At 39.5% G+C, this 18,691-nt stretch overlaps 2 protein-coding genes across 2 annotated transcripts in view; both read left to right on the top strand.

Moving 5' to 3' along the window:
- Positions 1-9,025, top strand: part of LOC145451504 (uncharacterized) — a 34,372-nt gene extending 25,347 nt beyond the window's left edge. Inside the window, exons 14-15 of the mRNA XM_080329718.1 lie at positions 4,585-4,733; positions 8,148-9,025. Coding sequence (XP_080185844.1) covers positions 4,585-4,733; positions 8,148-8,339 — 341 coding nt within the window. The 3' untranslated portion in view covers positions 8,340-9,025. The remainder of the gene's footprint in view (positions 1-4,584; positions 4,734-8,147) is intronic.
- The window catches only part of LOC145451505 (uncharacterized), a 125,524-nt gene that overhangs the window by 9,642 nt on the left and 97,191 nt on the right, over positions 1-18,691 (top strand). The window lies entirely within an intron of this gene.

Genomic DNA, 18,691 nt, shown 5'->3' on the forward strand with positions numbered 1-18,691 from the left:
AGCATCCATCGTCGCTGATTTCTTTCCTTACTTCAAAAGTTATGTGACTACAAATCTATGCTTCCGAGAGTCAACGAAATTGAATTGATGGTATTAGGCTGAATAGTGTGGATTCACATCACGATTTGTGCACCACACCCTCCCCATAAATGACACAAATCAGCTGATCATTGCATCAAAGGTGCCACAGTCTCCGTTGCAATTACGACGGAGATAATCTGCATCTTGTCGGCTTTTATTATGTTGTTGTTATACCGCACACATAATATGGTGGTGTACTAGATAAATTTCAGAATCCAGTAATACTGACTTCATATAATCAAAGCTAACATTTGAATAGTCGTGCACAGCTGGCATAGCCTCCCGTGTATTCGTTGTCTCCGCGGACAGGTCCGTATGTGATAATTCTAACGCAGACCGTAAAAGGGAAAGCAGGACTCAGATTGTTTTTAATATATTTGTGCATCCATTTATATAATACAATAAGTGTTACCAAAACAATTAGCTTATTGTTGTTATTGTTTATTTGTTTAACAAAAAGATTTGGCGCTCATCGCCTGACGGCCTTTTGCACCACTAAATATTAGGTGATTTAGATATGAAATAATTTCAGTCGATCGCTAAATCACTGACGAGCTGTTTCCCTGCAATTATGCGGGCAGTCTATATATATTGACACTCCCAGTGTATTTCTAATGAAGTCCAATTTATTCCGCTGTTTTGCTTTTGTCGCTGCTATTGCATAAAATCCGCATCGCCAAATGTCAAAAATGAGAGAAATACTGTGATCGGGATCTTCCGGAATTCCGTTCAATTCAAATTGCAAAAAAATAATCCTACTCTAGTTTTAGTATCGCTTCAGAAATGATTTCAGATTCCGCTTTTGTACATGATCCTAGCTTTTTTTTTCGACGCCAATCCTTTCAAATATGGCCAGATTTTTTAAAGCAAGTGGTCACCGTTTGACTGCATGCGACCCGCCCTACAATCTGTTTTGCTGATCTTGGGAAACCACGAGTCACGACGGACCAAATGGGATTAAATACTGATTAAAACTTCCTTGTGCGGAACGGTAGAAGTTTGACGACCTGACTACAACCACAAAAACTGCTAATATGTAACTCCGCTTGATTATATACTACGATATCTCTTATCTAATCTAAGATTTTCGCAGTATCATTCGAGTGCCTATAGTCCCAGCTGGATCCGTGTTGGTCTGAAATCGTTTCGCTGCTGTCTATGGTAGCTGTCATGCATTATTGAATAGCCTATCTCAACTCACGTTCTATCAAGATTAAACAGAACAGTGTATGGGAATTGTGTCCAGAACGTACCGTAAAGGGGCACTGCGCTCTAAAAATGATGTGGTCTCAAATTGAAGGGCAAAACGAAAAAAAAATTTGGCCGCAGCCGTATTCTTCAGAACGCCACCATAATGGATCTGCACTTTATTGAAATTTTCACATAAACTTCACGCTCCAGCAGTCATGCAGAGATCAAACTTTTTATAGTTGTTACTTGTTAGCCGATGTTATGAAGGAAATATGTCGTATACACGCCAAGGTGGTTTAGATACCACGTTCAACGGAAGATGTCCATTGTCCAGTCAGGAGATTTATGTCAAAATCGGGCCTCGTGTATTCTATTTCTTTAGGACAGAAGTAGATCATGCCCTATTCTTATGTTTAAAACATTGTTTATGTATAAAACATTGTTAGACATGATCTATTTCTGTCTCAAAGAAATAGAATACGCTAGGCCCGATTTTGACATAAATCTCCTGACTGAACATCTTCCGTTGAACGCGGTATCTAAACCACCTTAGCGTGCACGACATATCTCCTTCATAACATCGGCTAACAAACAACTATATAAAGTTTGATCTCTGCGTGACTGCTGGAGCGTGAAGTTTTTGTGGAAATTTCAATAAATTGCAGCTCCATTACGATGGCGTTCTGAAGAAAACGGCTGCGGTCAAAAAGTTTTTTCGTCTTGCCCTTCAGTTTGAGACCACATCATTTTTAAAGTGCAGTGCCCCTTTAAATAAATGTCCCGGCCCGGTTTCACGTTTTTCGAAATGACCGAAGAAAACGGCTGCGGTCAAAAAGTTTTTTCGTTTTGCCCTTCAGTTTGAGACCACATCATGTTTAAAGTGCAGTGCCCCTTTAAATAAATGTCCCGGCCCGGTTTCACGTTTTTCGAAATGACCGAAGAAAACGGCTGCGGTCAAAAAGTTTTTTCGTTTTGCCCTTCAGTTTGAGACCACATCATTTTTAAAGTGCAGTGCCCCTTTAAATAAATGTCCCGGCCCGGTTTCACGTTTTTCGAAATGACCGAAGAAATCGTATAGAAATATCCCGAAGTTGCGCTTACGGATATTAACGCGGGCAGATGTTGTCCTTTCCATCGGTCACCGTGAAAAGATTCATCGAATTCAAATCATGGAAGTGGTATTCCACCACTGGATTTTGTGATATCTCTTTCCTATAAATTTCGGGTGTGAGACATCTGGCCCATTGAAGTCAGTCGATACGCTAATCCGACCTGCGGTGGAAACGAGTTTGACGCCCCCACTGTACGGCGCGCACAAACGAAAACTATATATTACTGCACTTTTAGCTTAATGGAGAAAAGTGATCCAAAACAAGTCAACAACTCAATTAAATAGAATGCTGTTTTGTCAAAATTCATTACTTTTGTTATAGTTTGAATTTTCAAGCGGCTATTAAGTGAATTTGAGTCATGTTCCAATACGGAATTGGATACTTATAGGTGTGCATTGTGCGATGCGGAATGAGTTTAGGATTAGGAATTGAATTTGAAGCTATAATTCGGGAGAGTACATGAATTTGAACATATTAAACCGGTTCATCTTCATAAGGCATATTCGATTTTGCTTTACTGCAATACCGCGCAGGGTCTAACGCCGGAAGAACAGTATCAGAGCACTGCCGGCCCATCAGTACACAGACAATCCTGAATCCTCACGTATATTCTTCAAATAGAACTATTTATCATGATTATACGTTCGCATACCGCGAGCACAAGTCTCTAGCAACGCTTTACCCACATAAAGGAACTGTATCTGCTATCATTCGATAATAATCATCGCGACAATGCAATAACTTGAGAAATCAAATTCATGACTCATTGCCAGATAGGACTACAATCAATCATTAAAAGCAAGAGTCCTGTCATGGAAAAAAACGATCATTAACAATGGCGAACAAGCTTACGCATACAAAAACCGCTACGACCATACGACATCATCCAGCCAAACATCACAAGACAAAGGCGACGTAAACACCGTTTACCTTTCATGTGGTATCACACATTTGAGATATGTCGCATTTCCGTAAAGTGGCACCAGTACCGCAAATCATAACCACTGATTTGGATCATTTCCATTCCAGGTTTTCGGGTCATGATATATCAGTATTTGAATCAAACAGATAGTGATTCAATATTTTTAAATCTATAGTCATTTATAGCAGGATATATAGGCAAGATGTTATCATTCGATATTTGAGTGTTGAAATTTGACCGATCGCAATGGCCCCACCGCTATATCACGTGGCTCGGTGGCTGATGATTAGGGCTTCAGGTTTCAGTTAAAATTTGTTATAAATATACCCCAGAATGATATTATTCAATATCGTGCGTATACGAATTGATAAAAACATTGAACAAATTGTCGCCGAAGTCAGAAATGGGCCAGAGATGAGCTGTTTCTCACGTTTCAAAATACAAGCCAAATATGATCAAGTTTTAGGTACTGTATTCATTAGTTGATATATTTTCATCCAGGGATATTTCGAACTAAACTAATTTCCATAGAACTAATTTCTACGCAATAAATGAATAAAACCACACGTAGTTGTGAACACCACTGAGTGAAGTCTCAACATCAATCAACCAACACCTCGACGTGTATGAGAACACTACAGTCAAGTCCTTGGACCGACGCACATCAAGCGCGAAAATATCGACAGAAAAACATGATATGGGCAGAGACATGAAAAACAATAACCCGCAAGGGGTGTAGCCTACATAATATTCGAGTACCTTCTTATGTCAACAACAAATTGGCCTGAAATACTTCATGAATAAACAGCACGCATATACTCATGAAAAGACAACTAATTACGATCTAATCAGCGATCTACGACCTGGGCTATAGAATACAATCGAGAATTTTATAAAATATACTGTACTAAATGGAATGGAATTTCTGAAATTTCATAATTCGCCCCAGACTGCGGACTATCTCATTACGTTCCTGTCATAACAAAACTTTTTCGCCGAAATATAGTTTCTCTGACTGTTTTCAACAAAGCTTCTATTGATGGACGCTTTTCCACTTTCTTGACGCTGAATTTGTATCCATACATAATGATTGATAAATAGCACTCGTTGTTTTTCTCCGTAGAATATTATAAAAATGTTGATTAAGACGATATCAATGCTCATATTAAGTATATATTTCATCCACGTTTGCGATGCAAATATTTAGTTTTACTACATTATCCGCGTATTGTCTTTATACCACCGAACAATAACCGTCCATATACCTTATAATTTCAGACAATCCACCGAGAATCACCCACACCCAGGTCCTGAAGCAAGTGGAGTTGAAGCCAAGAAGACACAGCCTATGCCAAAACTTGTTCAAAGATTTCGACATCACCACCATGCACTGCGTTGGCGGCCACAGCAATCACGACACGTGCGCGGTAAATTGGCTGGGATGTTTATTTTCAGCGTATCCGACCTCGTTCGAACAACACGGATCTGTCCCGGTGTTGGCGGGTATTGCGTTGAAACGGAAATAGATCACGACAAAACGCAATCTAGATTCCAGCAATAAGCTTCATTTTTCTATGGGTTACGATTTCGACGAAGGACGAATCGAGATCAATAAATGAAATCGCTTCCTATGATGTAGACAAAAAAACTTGAGTGCAGACTTGAATAAATTTGGTTGACTAATTAGTCTTAGTCACTGGCAAAACGGCCCATGGAAGGGACTCACAACCGCCTTTTTGTTAGTGAATGTGCAAGCCTGGTTGTAACAGGAAAATTACGTTTTTGTTCGGATAATAATTCGGGAGTCAGGTAGCTAATTTGTAAAGTTAATTTAAAGTTAATTTATTCGGACAATGGTGATATTATACTGTTGTTATGAACTCCTTTAATACAGGGCTCTTCAATCTTTCTTAGTGTGGTACACACTTAAAGTTATTGTGACGAGCTCATACACCTTTTTCTGCGCTGATCCACTAAACAGGTTACCATAGAAGTATGCTGATGACTAAGAAATGTCATCACTTCCACCTAGGGTTGCATTTAAAACAAATGGTTGTTTAAAACACTTTTTTTAAAACATGTTTTAAACAAAGGCCTTAAAAATAATTGTTTGTTTTTTCAAGTTGTTTCATTATGCCATAATTGTGTAAATACATTCCAAAAAATTGTTGTATGAGCCTACGGACGACGATTACCACCCGATATAGCCTACGTATACGAAATGGGATGGTTGGAATCCTAGAAATAGTCGGTTCAACAGCTATAGTACGTAGACATAGATCATTGGTACGGAATAAATGTTCTGATGATGATGACCAGCGACCGTGTATATGATGCAAGACGATGTAGTGCCGGTTAAAGATATTTTTGGTCCGTATATGACAGGAGTTTGAAGCCTATTTCGTCAAAGGAGCTATATTTACCCGGTATTTTCAATTGTGAATATCAAATCTCTATGACGTCACAATTGAATATGCGTGACGTCACGGCTTAAAAAAACAAAACAATAAAAAATTTGTTTTAAACAAGGGCCTATTTTTAAACAAGATTGTTCTAAATTAATTTTTGGTTTAGACACAACCCTACTACCACCTAACTTTCAAACCCGCAGATATTGGTCTACTTGCACAGCTTTGCCATATTGTCAACATTTTAAATGTGTTTATCCATTACTGCAAAGAAATTTCCCTACTCTATTTTCGGGTACACCCACGCCAAATTGTTACTGGCAGGAGTCACGCTGTGGAGTTTTTACACAAAAACTACATAGCTGATTAATGCATAACTATAGGCCGATTACACGTTTTGACCTAAAAAGAAACTTTTGATATTAAAAAAAAAATTTGGCGTTTGAAAATCTCAAGTATAGTTAAATTACACATTATTGCAGAATATAAAATTACTGTCTACGTTGGAGCCAAATATGACTGGAGGCTAAACGAAGGAGCGTGTAAACAGTCTAACACGTGGGAAATATCGGAACACAGACCTAGACAATTCTGAAAATACCCAACAACTGTTCAAGACATTGATCTCAAGTCTTAACTACAGATACACGAAGAGTGTGAAAGTAAAACCGAATAAAAAGCTGCACCTGGCCTATACAGCTACCACAAAATGGCTTGGGACCTACCTAAAATTTTACACGTGTTTAGGTCTGTTGAGCATCACGTCATGTCAATATATTCCAATTAATGATTTTTGATTCACAGTGAGTATATAGACAGTGGACCATTTACCACAGTAAAAAGTAGGATAGAAGGTTTATAGTATAAAATGAAAAGTTCACCAACATTGAAACCTCAAAGACACCAGGACAATGCTCACAATTTTGACATAACATTATAAATTTGGACCAATTTTTTACTTGTAAAATTATAATCGCCCTATATTGGGTTGCATTTAAAACAAAAATCAATTTAAATCAAACACGTTTAAAACAAGGCCCTTGTTTAAAACATGTTTTTATTTTTTAAGCCATAGAGGATTGACATTGACAATTGCAATTACAGGGTAAATATAGCTTCTTTGACGAAATATCTATACGTACTATAGGTGTTGAACCTAGGGATGGTGTGAACCTCTGAAAGGTTCAGGTTCGTGTGAACGCGAACCTTTTTGAAAGGTTCTGTGTGAACGCGAACGTGAACCTCATGACGTCACGTCACGTCATATTGATAATTTCAACCCAATATTTCAATGAAGTGATAGCCTATATTAATGTACACGATACCCAGCGACGACTCGGGCCACAAATGCCACAATGCTGAAGTACATATTGACGTTTTAAACGTCGCTAAATGTATCAACTGAGACAATCAAATGATATAATAATTCCATGAATCAATATCTTCCGTCGCTTTGCCAACAATTTCGACGAGGACTTGGCAGGGAATATAAGCTTACGCCTTAACGGTCTAGGCCAGACCGGAAAATATATTCGGCGTCTGAGTATTGCTACATGGATATTAGCAGAGTGTAAAACGGGTTTCTATACTTGCTACCGATATTACCCCATTAACAAGTTATACAACAGTAGCCAACACCCCAATCGCATGGATTTGGTTTTTATGATACAGTAAACATATGTACAGTACACACGTACACACCCGTACGCCGGCTATATTTTTACATCAGAAAACGATATCAATTGAATAAGCATGATTCGCTGACTACATGTAGTGTATTTCGCTCTTGATGTTGTGTGATTGCATGGTCAAGCTCACTGCAGAGAGTCACTAAATATTCATAAACGGAAAGCTGGTTATTTCGAGCAAACTTTTGTAACAAAGCAAGTAAAATCTTTTAGATTGTTAAGGTGCATGCTCGCTTAGTGTGGATTGGCCATGCTATCAGCGCCATGCATAGAGTGGTCCACAGTTGAAATGCAATAAATTTGAACCAAATAAGTTATAATGAAGAGAAAATTGTAATATATATGAAAAAGGTTCACAGTGCAGAACCTACCAAGGTTCTGTTGTGAACGCGAACCTCAAAGTTTCCGAGGTTCACACACAGAACGCGAACGTGAACCTCACGTTCACACCATCCCTAGTTGAACCGACTATTTTGAGGGTTCCAAACATCCCATATCATATACGTCGGCTATATCGGGTGGTAATTGTCCGTATAGGCTCATACAACATGCTTTGTGGAAAGTATTTACACAATTATGGCCTGATTTTACAACTTAAAAAACACGTTTTTTTAAAGGCCTTCGGTTAAACCACTGTTTAAAAACATGTTTTAAACAAGGTGTTTCAAACAATCATTCGTTTTAAATGCAACCATAGTCCTATATATGACACATCGATATGCCCGTTAATTATTTTATTTCCCAGGGAGATAGCGGCGGTCCACTAATGTGCAGAAGAGGGGATCGATGGTACGTGGATGGCGTCGTCAGTTTCGGTTTGAAGTGCGGCGTGCAAGACCAACCCGGTGTGTACACGAGAGTTCCGAGATATTCCAACTGGATTTACAAATGGACGGGGCGAAACTGTGGCAATCCCGACGTGACATACGGCAGCTGATTCAATTAGCGACAAAATGTCTGATTCTCTTTCCTTTCGTTTTCTGCCGATTCTTTTCTCCATTCCTTTCTCGGAACATGTACGATTTCGGGAAATGTTTTCGCCAGAGTTATCCGAAGTGTTTATATATTTTGTCCCGGTGCGGTATTGGGGAATCAATCTTCAGGTTTGCACTCATTTAAGCGGCAACGTCGTAAGACGGATAATCCCAGATGCTCGCGGGATAATCATCCTTGATTTCCTACATTGTGGCATTTTTGCGTGGCTTAAACGCCAACTACTTATTGATAGGTCATCTGCGAGAGAGCAGGGCCGCACAGAATACTCATAAACAGTTCCTTTAATTGTGGGGACGTTTCGTGTGAACCGTATACGGATTGTCAGTTGTGAACTTGCGATGTTGATGTCGACGTGAGGGAATGCAATTTATCACACCGCGACTGCATCTGTTCTGTTTGTGCGAATGGTGGGGCCTATATTTCCGACAACACCGAAACCAAAAATAACATGTTGCAATCTCGAGATACTCATCCTGATAGAAGAAAATGGCAATGAAATGTTCGTATATTATGTTGATTAAAAGTTCTAAAGCGCAACAGATGGAGTGACACAATGTTGTTATCTATGATCCAACATATATATTTACGTTAGACTGTTGAACTTGGAAATAGACTGCTTATACATTATTTCTGAATGCTATTGCGTGTCAAACCAGATTAAAGTTTGTACAAGAAGGTCTACTCAGTTAATACTCAACAGGTATGATTTAAGGTGTTATCCGAACACAAAATGCTAAATGTTGGTTTTCAAACTTGGGTCCGCAGTCATTTTGAGGCCAACAAGACAATTTCCTAGGACCGTGAGGCACCTTCTAGCTAGAAAATCGACATATTTGCGAATAGAACTAATGCGGTGTATAAACATTTTCAATTAACTTATTTTCCAATCTAAACTCAAAGCGGGCTCAAAAATAGTTCGTAAATGAACATAAACATACAAATAAAACATGACACTTTATTCAAATTTAATTTTCGTTGCGCTTCGCGAGATTTAGTGTCACTAGATTTCTCGATTTTATAATGGGTACTCAATCCCGGAACAATAAACATAATTTACAGAAGTTTGTCTGACTGTATTCACAAGCATGAGAAAAGGTATAGTCCCAGTATCGATTGAGGCCGTTTGGATGCTTGGTCCAGTGCTTCCCAACCAGTGGGTCGCGAAGAATTTCGAAATTTTACAGTTTTCTATTCAATATGTCAAACACCTTAATTTCTCACGATTAGACCGACGGGCGAATACCCGTCTCCTTCTGTGAATGATTTTTTTATTTTTTTTTCGCCGATAAGTACCGTAAGCTCCGATCCGTGCTCACAATAATTCGTGAGACAGATTTTCGTGACAGTCACATTGATTGGAGCGCCAAATTGTACAGTGTGTTTTTGTGGGTGCCTTAAAATTTGATATCATTCCTTCCTTTCTCCAAAGGCTTTGCCAATGTTGTATTTGTTTGTGGTATTCATGGTGTTTGTCGACTACTATGGCCATTTACACCATTCCGATATTCCTTATTTTTTATTCCCTATCTGCCGACTTGCAGCACGGCCCACTTCTAGGCTTTTCGTAAGACACCGCTTACGCGGACATATGAAGTTTTGGCGAAGACGCAACGCCGTAAAGTAAACTGCCTGAATTTGCGAATACACCATCTTCATTAGCTCTACCGGTAAATCCGACCACGCGTGGACTGAAAGAGGATCAAAATACATAGTCGTATATATAGTCACAATATTATTAAAAACACACACTGGGTTTTCATAACATCGATACTCGCTATTTTGTTGCGTATAGTAAATCGAGTCTTGCGTTTGACGATAACTATTCCGGTCAGTTCGCGAATCTGCGTATTACCAAACTTAGTATGCTACGGAAGGGGTTGATGTGTTTCTCATTTTCTGAATCGATTGTATAGCGAGGAAATTACTCACAGAGAAGGTGTTCTTGAACTGGGGTCTACGGATCCCTAAGTAGGGTTACCATATTTTGAGAACCGAAAAGATGACACGTTTCAACAATTCTGCAAGATCTACTACCGGAACAGAAAACTGGCGATTTCGAAACATTTTCGACCGATAACTGCGTTGACTAAAAAAAATTACTTTGGCTCTACTCCCGAAATACCCGTCGCGCCGTATTTTTGGTTGATTTTCTTGGCAACTCTGGCTTTTGCTGCGTCGGAGGCGAGATTTTGATTGCAATTTACAAATTCCCAAAAAAGAGGACATTTAGGCGTTCTCCGAGGACACTTTCAATTTATTGAAAAAGGAGGACCGGGGCCTACGATCGTAGGCCCAGGATGACAAATCCTCATAAAAGAGGACATATGGTGGTAACCCTGAGGCGTGATGTGATGATCTTCCAGTCATCGGCTTCTGAAATGTTAGGATTACGTGAAACCGCCAACAAAACTTGAAGGGTGCGATGTGCGATAAAAAAAATTAAGAACCCCGGCCGTAGAGGAAAGAGGGGTATAGGGGAAATCCACCAGAGGCTATGTTTACTGCCATTGGTTCCCAAGATCAGCGTTTTCGAGGGGTCGAATGTGAATTTCAATCGGTTGAATATGATTCATGATATTGTTTTCCGGAATGGTACCAACATGGTCGAGACTCAAGTCGAGATGGTCGTAAAAAAGCAGTTACCATGATATCATGAAAACCAAAGTGTTTTTAAGGGGCCGTGAGCCGTTGCTAGGAGACCGCAGCGGATTTTTTAACGCTTTAGAACCAGCTAATTAACAATTTCTTCCCGTTATCCATGCAATATATATCCATTTGCCTCGCTCTGTGGGAAATGGGAGAATCATACCGGAAAACGACCTGATAGCATTTGATCAGATACTAGAAAGTAGTTTGATATATCAGTAGGACACATAATCAAATGATGAGCAGATTAACCCGAATTTGCCGTTTTAGCTCGGCGGTAGAGCTTTTCTCGGCAGTGCAGTTTGGAAAACACAAAATATCGATTTCACCATCAGATACAATAATTTTGCAGACTCTGTCTATTTTCTTCGTTATCAACCGCAAGAACATATTATATATCACCGTGGTCGGCAGGATAATTACAATGTACGCTTCTTGCTATACATCACTTGATATAGAATCGTAGCAGAGCCGACAAAGTATTGCTGTACGACCTCACCATAGTTCAGGCCACACTTAACAACTAATTGTAGCATGTGGTTTTAAATTAATGTGGTTGAACCATATTCCATCGCGGAAAGATAGTGCCGGTCGCGCTATACGATGAGCTGTCCGTCACAAAGTGTATTGCGTAGCGTGAGAACATGCCGTGTCATTCCAGTGTCGCGGCCCGTTCATGGAAATGCTGCCAGCTCCTTATATCGGAACGTTGGAATCTGGTTTGCGGAGTGAAGATTACAAGTTCAGAATGTCAAGTGTGATCGTAACCTTGTGAAGCGTTCACGCCAATTCTTCGCCACTGATTACAGTGGAGTAAGGTCATCGTACACCGCAACGGCAATGCATTATATAGGTTACATTTGTTTACAACATTTTATGATTGAAAAGAATGCTCCATGTATCGCGATATATATAGGTGATACATCATGCAATTGAAACTACAATTGTGTATCCTACCAAATTTCCACAATAGCGTGTTGTGTAAAGCAGGCCTGCCTGACTTTCTGATAGAAATTATTGCTTTTGGTCACATTCCACCTTTTGAAAATGAGCCGAATACATCAATTCATAAGGTGATATATCGCAGACGAAAATTGGGTTCATATGAACGTGTATTACCTTTAGATATGGGATATGGTAATTCGCACGTTATAGCATTCAGTGTAAAGCAGGGCTCTTCAACCGGATGTATCGCACACCCTGGGGCAGGTGCGGGTTAACTACGGCTCCCAAAACCCTCAAAAATGTTGCGTACTACAAATCTAATTATGGCGGCGACCCGGCATAACTTGACCAAACTTTCTTCTTAATATATTTCACCTTGACAATGACAATAACTATAGTCTTACGGTGATCTTTATTTCTTATTTTTGTTGCTACCACAATTGTCTGACCTCAAGGCCCACGCATTTCAAAGTTTTCACTTGCTAAACATCACATATATTCAAAACAGAGATGACATTTTTAGGTTCATCAGCGTGATTTTGAATTGGACACTCCAGCAAGTTTATTACTTATAGTGATGTGCTTGGAAAAACCGATTCGTGAGTGCGTTAGGTAGATTCGTCCTCGATTTATATTTTTATTTTCAATATATTGTAGAAATGTATTTAAAGGTAACGTGGTTATGATCCTGTCAGCATTGTGTATCCTGGAAGTGAAGCAAAAGTAGAATCAGCGCATCTATGAACAGATCGTTGCCCACAAATTCAAATTTCCATCCTGTTGCAAGAATCGACACAAGCGACTTTGATCGCTAATTCCGATGACAAATTGGTAGGTTATTGAGGACGATATGCTTATAAAATCTTGTCAATATTTCTGGCGCGTATATTTAGTTTGTTTTAAATATATATTTATTATCTTCATATCTCCTCGATCACTATATAATTAAATAAAAACATTGAGTTTTGGCTAATAATCTCTATTTACTATAGTGCGGCCCGCGAATGGATTCGGATGTTGAATGCGGCATGCGAGCAAAAAAGTTTGCCCACCCCTTCCCTAGGGTGTACCATAATTTTTAAAGGGTGTACCACTCGGATGCGGTTTACTGGGGTGCACCAGATCCGCATTGCAATCGACCGATGACTAGCAAGTTTATGCTTCAGAACAGGTTGACCGGATGTGCAATATCGTACAATGTTCAATGTTCATGTCAACTGTAAGCAACTTGTAAATAAAATTCCTTTTGTGATGTCATAAGCAAATGTTTCTCCTCATAATTTAATCCAGGAGTTCTCAAACTTTTTACGACACGCCCCCCTTTATGACAGTGAATAATTTCGTGCCCCCCCCTCCCCCCTTATCGTCATATTTCAAAATGCAACCAGAATGGTAGCAATCCCAACGGATAGTTTGATGGCATGAAGGTTGTTTGTTTGTTTGTTTGTTTGAGGTATTCATGTTGTTTGTCGACTACTGTGGTCATTTACACCAGGCCAATTTCGTATGTTTTTTTTAATTCCGTAACTGCCGACTTGTAGCACGGCCCACTTCTAGGCTTTTATAAGACACCGCTTACACAGATGCTATAGCGAGGAGGAGCCTAGATAAACCTCCAACACTTAGGTAGGAATTCTGGAGTCGACCTCGGTCGGACTCGAATCCACAATCCATTGGTGTTGTAGCTGTAGATTATACCATAACGCTATCTCGTCACATGGAAGGTTGTGACGGTTGAGTGTTGATACGAGAAATCTCCATTATGAAATTGGGACTATACACACAGCAATAACTATGAATTGGAGGTAAATCGCGCAGAGCATGAAATTTCTTTCTGGTTAACCACAGCTTCGCGACCCCCCCTTCAGATGCTTTCACGCCCCCAGTTTGAGAACCACTGATTTAATCATTGGTAACGGACTTATCGGTTCCTTTTGGAGCAGAACAGAGTGGAGTTAACACGTGTTTACTGTTCAGTGTTCAGCTTGCGAAGTCTGTCTATAATGATTCTCGAGGAAACCGCCGCGATAGCTCAGGCATTTTGAATTGGTACTTCTTGCGACAATCTTATAAATAGCGAAGTGTACATAATTGCATGGGCAACGGACGTATAGCCAGGGATCCCGGGGGTCGAGTTTGAGAACCACTGTGTTAGATGGTGGTCCGGTAACTTCGAGTCCTGATTAGTGTATATAACATTTCCCATGCGTTGCAGCCTTACTCATCCTTATTTCGATTGGGCCAGTGGTGGGCAACCTGCGGACGTACGGTCACATGCAGCGGTAAACCAGAATTATGGGGCCTCTACACATAATTATATTACCGTGTGTTGGCGGCCGTCAATATGCAATTTGAATTTACGAATTGGTCCCCAAATCTCTGAGAGATTTTAATTTAACCTAATACTCCTCTTCACGCTTAGCTTGATTCAGGGTGACTTGAATTTTTCGATTTTAACATAATAGTGTCCTTGCAATCTGAGCCCCCCTTGCCATCGTACAAACGCGAGCCGCGGAGGGGAAATGATAAGCCCCATAAAAATACCAAGTTGGAATCGTGTGCGTCTCACGAATGTAGGTTTTTCTGGTACGTATGGGCGATTCCAATATATTTTGACTATACCGACAATCGTTGGGGGCGAGTGGCGCAGTGTGCTAAGCGACGTCGTCACGACACCAATGGTTGTTGGTTCGAGTCTCGACTCCCATGCACGCGGTTAGCGATGCGGAGCCCAGGTAAACCTCCGACACATAGAAATATGGCAGAGCCGAGACTCGAACAAAGAAACATATAGTGTCGTGACGGTGTCGATTAGCACACTGTGCCACTCGCTTCCCCAACAATACCTCATAACGCAGAGCGCAGTGCGCACAAAGTAGGGAGAAAGTGACAAAAGCGGTTGTTATATGAATGGCTGTGTATTTCAGAATGATAGCGTGTTTATGGCTTGCGTGTAAAGATTATAGTTTTGGTTCCCTAACATTTTTGATCCATTTATTTTCAAACCAAACCGTTTCGATTTCGCTCGCCACACACTTTGCACGAGAGCGGTTGCAACCTTTCTGGCAATATGTATATAACTACTGTTTGACCGCACTGCAATTGAGGGAGATTCTCGACGATGGTGACCATCAGGCGTTGACCCTCATTCTAATGCCGACGAATTGAGATGCCAGCAAAATAAAGCAAATGAGATTACGAATTGAAAACGACTGTGACCGGTTCAATTTATTTGCATTCATTTCGATGGGTATCAACTGTTTTCGAACGATACAATCAGGGTTTCGTTTAAAACAGACATGTTTAAAACCTGGTCCTCTATTGTTTTTTAAGCCATGACGCCGCGAATGTCCAATTGTGACGTCATACTGGATCAACATTGACAATTGCAAATGTAGGGTAAATGCGGCTCCTTTGAAGAAAAAGGCTTCCGATCCCTGTCATAGACGGACCGAAAATATATTTGACCAGGATTACACCGTCATGCAGAATTTTTCCGGTCGGCGGTCATCATCATCAGAACATCCATTCCGTTTGAATGATCGACGTGATATAACTGTTTGTTGAACTGACAACGATTCCGAGGGTCCCGACTATTCCATATCGTATATGTCGACTATATACCGGGTGCAAATCGTCCTTAGGTTTATACTTCATGTTTTTTCGAATGTAGGTAGACAATTATGGCAAAATTACACAACTTTTGAGAAAAAAAATGTTTTTTATAAAATAACATTTTTAAAACATTGTTTAAAACAAAAAGTTTTAAAACACCATTTGTTTTTAATGCAACCATGGATACAACGGTGCAGGTGTTTACAGATCGGTGCTGCGCAGATTCTTATAAAAAGGAATGACGAATTGCTGTCCATATTTTAGTCGATTGTACAATGTGCATTCGCGTATTTAGGAATAATATGGCGGATTGAATATAGAAATCTCTTAAATTTTGGCATTACTGAATAATTCTGTACATCTGAAATCTAATCGATTACGATTAGTGGAGGATGTTGCAATCTTCCAACTCGATTACGATTACAGATCAGACCGCCTCACGTCCCGTAACAGAAAGTCGGCAAACAAACCCGGTCGGTGTTTGAGAAAAGTCAAATCAAAGTACCTGCACACCGGGCCGTCTATGTTTACGCGGATTTTAGTAATCCTTTTCGCGATACGTAACCGCCGAAGTTCTAGAAATCTGATTGTAATTGTATGTGATAACTAGTACAGATAACCAGGGTATATATATATAATGGTATATATACAGTTATGGTATTAATGTATAATATTGTGGAATGCCATTCTAAGATTACATTGCGTACAAAGAGAAAAGCTTTTACTTTTCTATAATCAACGTATAGCGCAGGATTATGATATAACGCATATTTGAGTACCGTGATTGGGTCAACCAGTTGGCGATTGGGCCATGTTGGTGATTTTAATGGGCAGCCGCACAACAAATGCCAGTCAGATATGTTAAAACACGCTAAAAATTTACAGAAATGCGTTGGTATGAATTTAACCTATTGTATAAGTTACTTCCAACTCGGAGATGTTTTCGGTCGGTCCGAGATCCGGTATCAGTTAAAATCAAGCATCTGTGTATAAGGATGGTATGACGCAATGGTGGCGTTTAAAATATAATATTATTAGTATATAATAATATAAATATTATAAAAGCAAGGGGGTAGCGACACCGTCATAGCACCAACGGTTATTCGTTCGAATCTCGACTCTGCCAAGTCTCTACGTGACGGAGGTTTATCGCCGATCCCGCTGTGATTACAGCGGCTTCAAAAATTCTGAGGAAGAGAGAGCCGAAATCGAGAAAGCCGGTAGCAGAGACCAGAAAAATGACGCAAGAAAACGAGAGTGTGTGAAGAGCGGGAGTGCGCGGGAATCACAAGCCGTCCGTGAAAGCAAAGACACTGAACTCTATCAAATGCGTTGTCGTGGCGCACAAGGCCTGAATAGGTGATAAGCGCCACAGTCGTCGTCATGTAATAATAATATTATTAAAATAGAATTAAAATTGTGATTATTGCGGTTAATGGCACTTCGAAGTTTCAAAGCAACTCAAAACTCATGCATCATCAAGAATGCTTCATTACTCTCAGAAGGTTCCGCACCCCTTGATTTAATTTTGAATTAGATCATTGAGATGCATGAGATATTACTAATAAAGCGGTAGACTTCATTGTCTTTTCGACAGTCGACACATTTCAGTGGAATCGTATAGTCTGGTAATATTTCATAATGATAAAATTAATGATTGAATGAATAAATGTTAATCGTTTATTTTTAATAGATGTGTTTTAAATACACGATTATTTTCGGTTTGAACTCCAATTCTTGAAAGTTTATTCCAAATGATTTGTTTATTATTAACCTCGGCTCTATTCATAGATAGAGGCATACACATACTTCTACCAGTCAAAACTCAGAATATACATCACGATATCACCTGTATTGATAATAGCATGGGCTAGTATGATCTTCAGAATCAGGTTACTTAGCATAAATTAATTTCAATATATCTTTTTCGTAATACTTCTTATCGTTTTGATATCTGTGGTATTTTCTTCGCATCAGTGTTCGGTCAATAAAACGCATGGGACTCTAAAACACCATACACTTATCATTCCACGAACAGAATACGTCCATTCTTTCTGAACCCAAATTCAGGAAAATATTCATTACGTCATTTTCGAGCATGGACGAACGACACTTGTTTAACTCAGAATGCGTCATTTGAATGGGTCGCGCCCATATACACGAAGCAATTATTATGATTTTGCATTCAATTAGTGCTCATACAGCTATAGTTCATTTTCTGTTTACGATGTTCCTGCCCCGAAAACAGATATACGTAATATCACGTATATATTCTTAACCCGCAATGCTTGTAAGCACCCTTGTAAGCCCTGCTGATGCGCCATTGATAGCTATTTCTGTTGATCAAGAATTGCAGTAATGTGGGGATGGTCTTTACGAATTTATAGTAAATAAATCTTGAATCTTCTTGTCGCCAATCGAAACACAAATAATTATTTGGATAACATCATGAAAATAACTTTAAAGTACAGTGACACACTGACTTATCGTTATAAGATCACAGTCATATAGCTCAGTCAACCGCAAAATTAAAAACGACAATTTGTCCTGCAATCCCATGATGCGTCACTTTGTATTTACTCTCTGGTATTACATATACATATAGATATATGACATCCTCCGTAAACGAATCGGATGTGCTTATAAGCATCGCTAATTCCAAAATATCCGGTGGAAAACCGTACGTATCTATGAAAGCAGAGACCGTACAGCACATTTAAGCTATATCATAAATAAGGTGTATAAGTAGACTGAGTCATCATGTCAAAGTACATAAATTTCATATAATTAATTAATCGATCTGTGGCAAGCTATAAGTTGTTGTCGGTTGTCCCGACTTTCTGTGGAAGATAAATTCCATGCGATAAGAAAATTCCAATCGATGATCACGTGCTTCTAGCACCTGGGCCAAAGATGCATTCGTAAGCCGGTAATTGTGGGCGAGATACAGTTTTAAAAACACTCTAGCAAAATGGAAGGCATATTGATTTTGAGAGGCGTTTCGATTAATGATGTGGACAAGATCGAAAGGCCATTTTGTACGTTAAGAGGAGACAAAATCGTCGAACGAGAAATAGTTGAAGTATT

Source organism: Botryllus schlosseri, chromosome 12 (assembly GCF_051294905.1).
Source record: "Botryllus schlosseri isolate E-star chromosome 12, Bs_hap1, whole genome shotgun sequence".
In the NCBI taxonomy this organism is placed as follows: domain Eukaryota; kingdom Metazoa; phylum Chordata; class Ascidiacea; order Stolidobranchia; family Styelidae; genus Botryllus; species Botryllus schlosseri.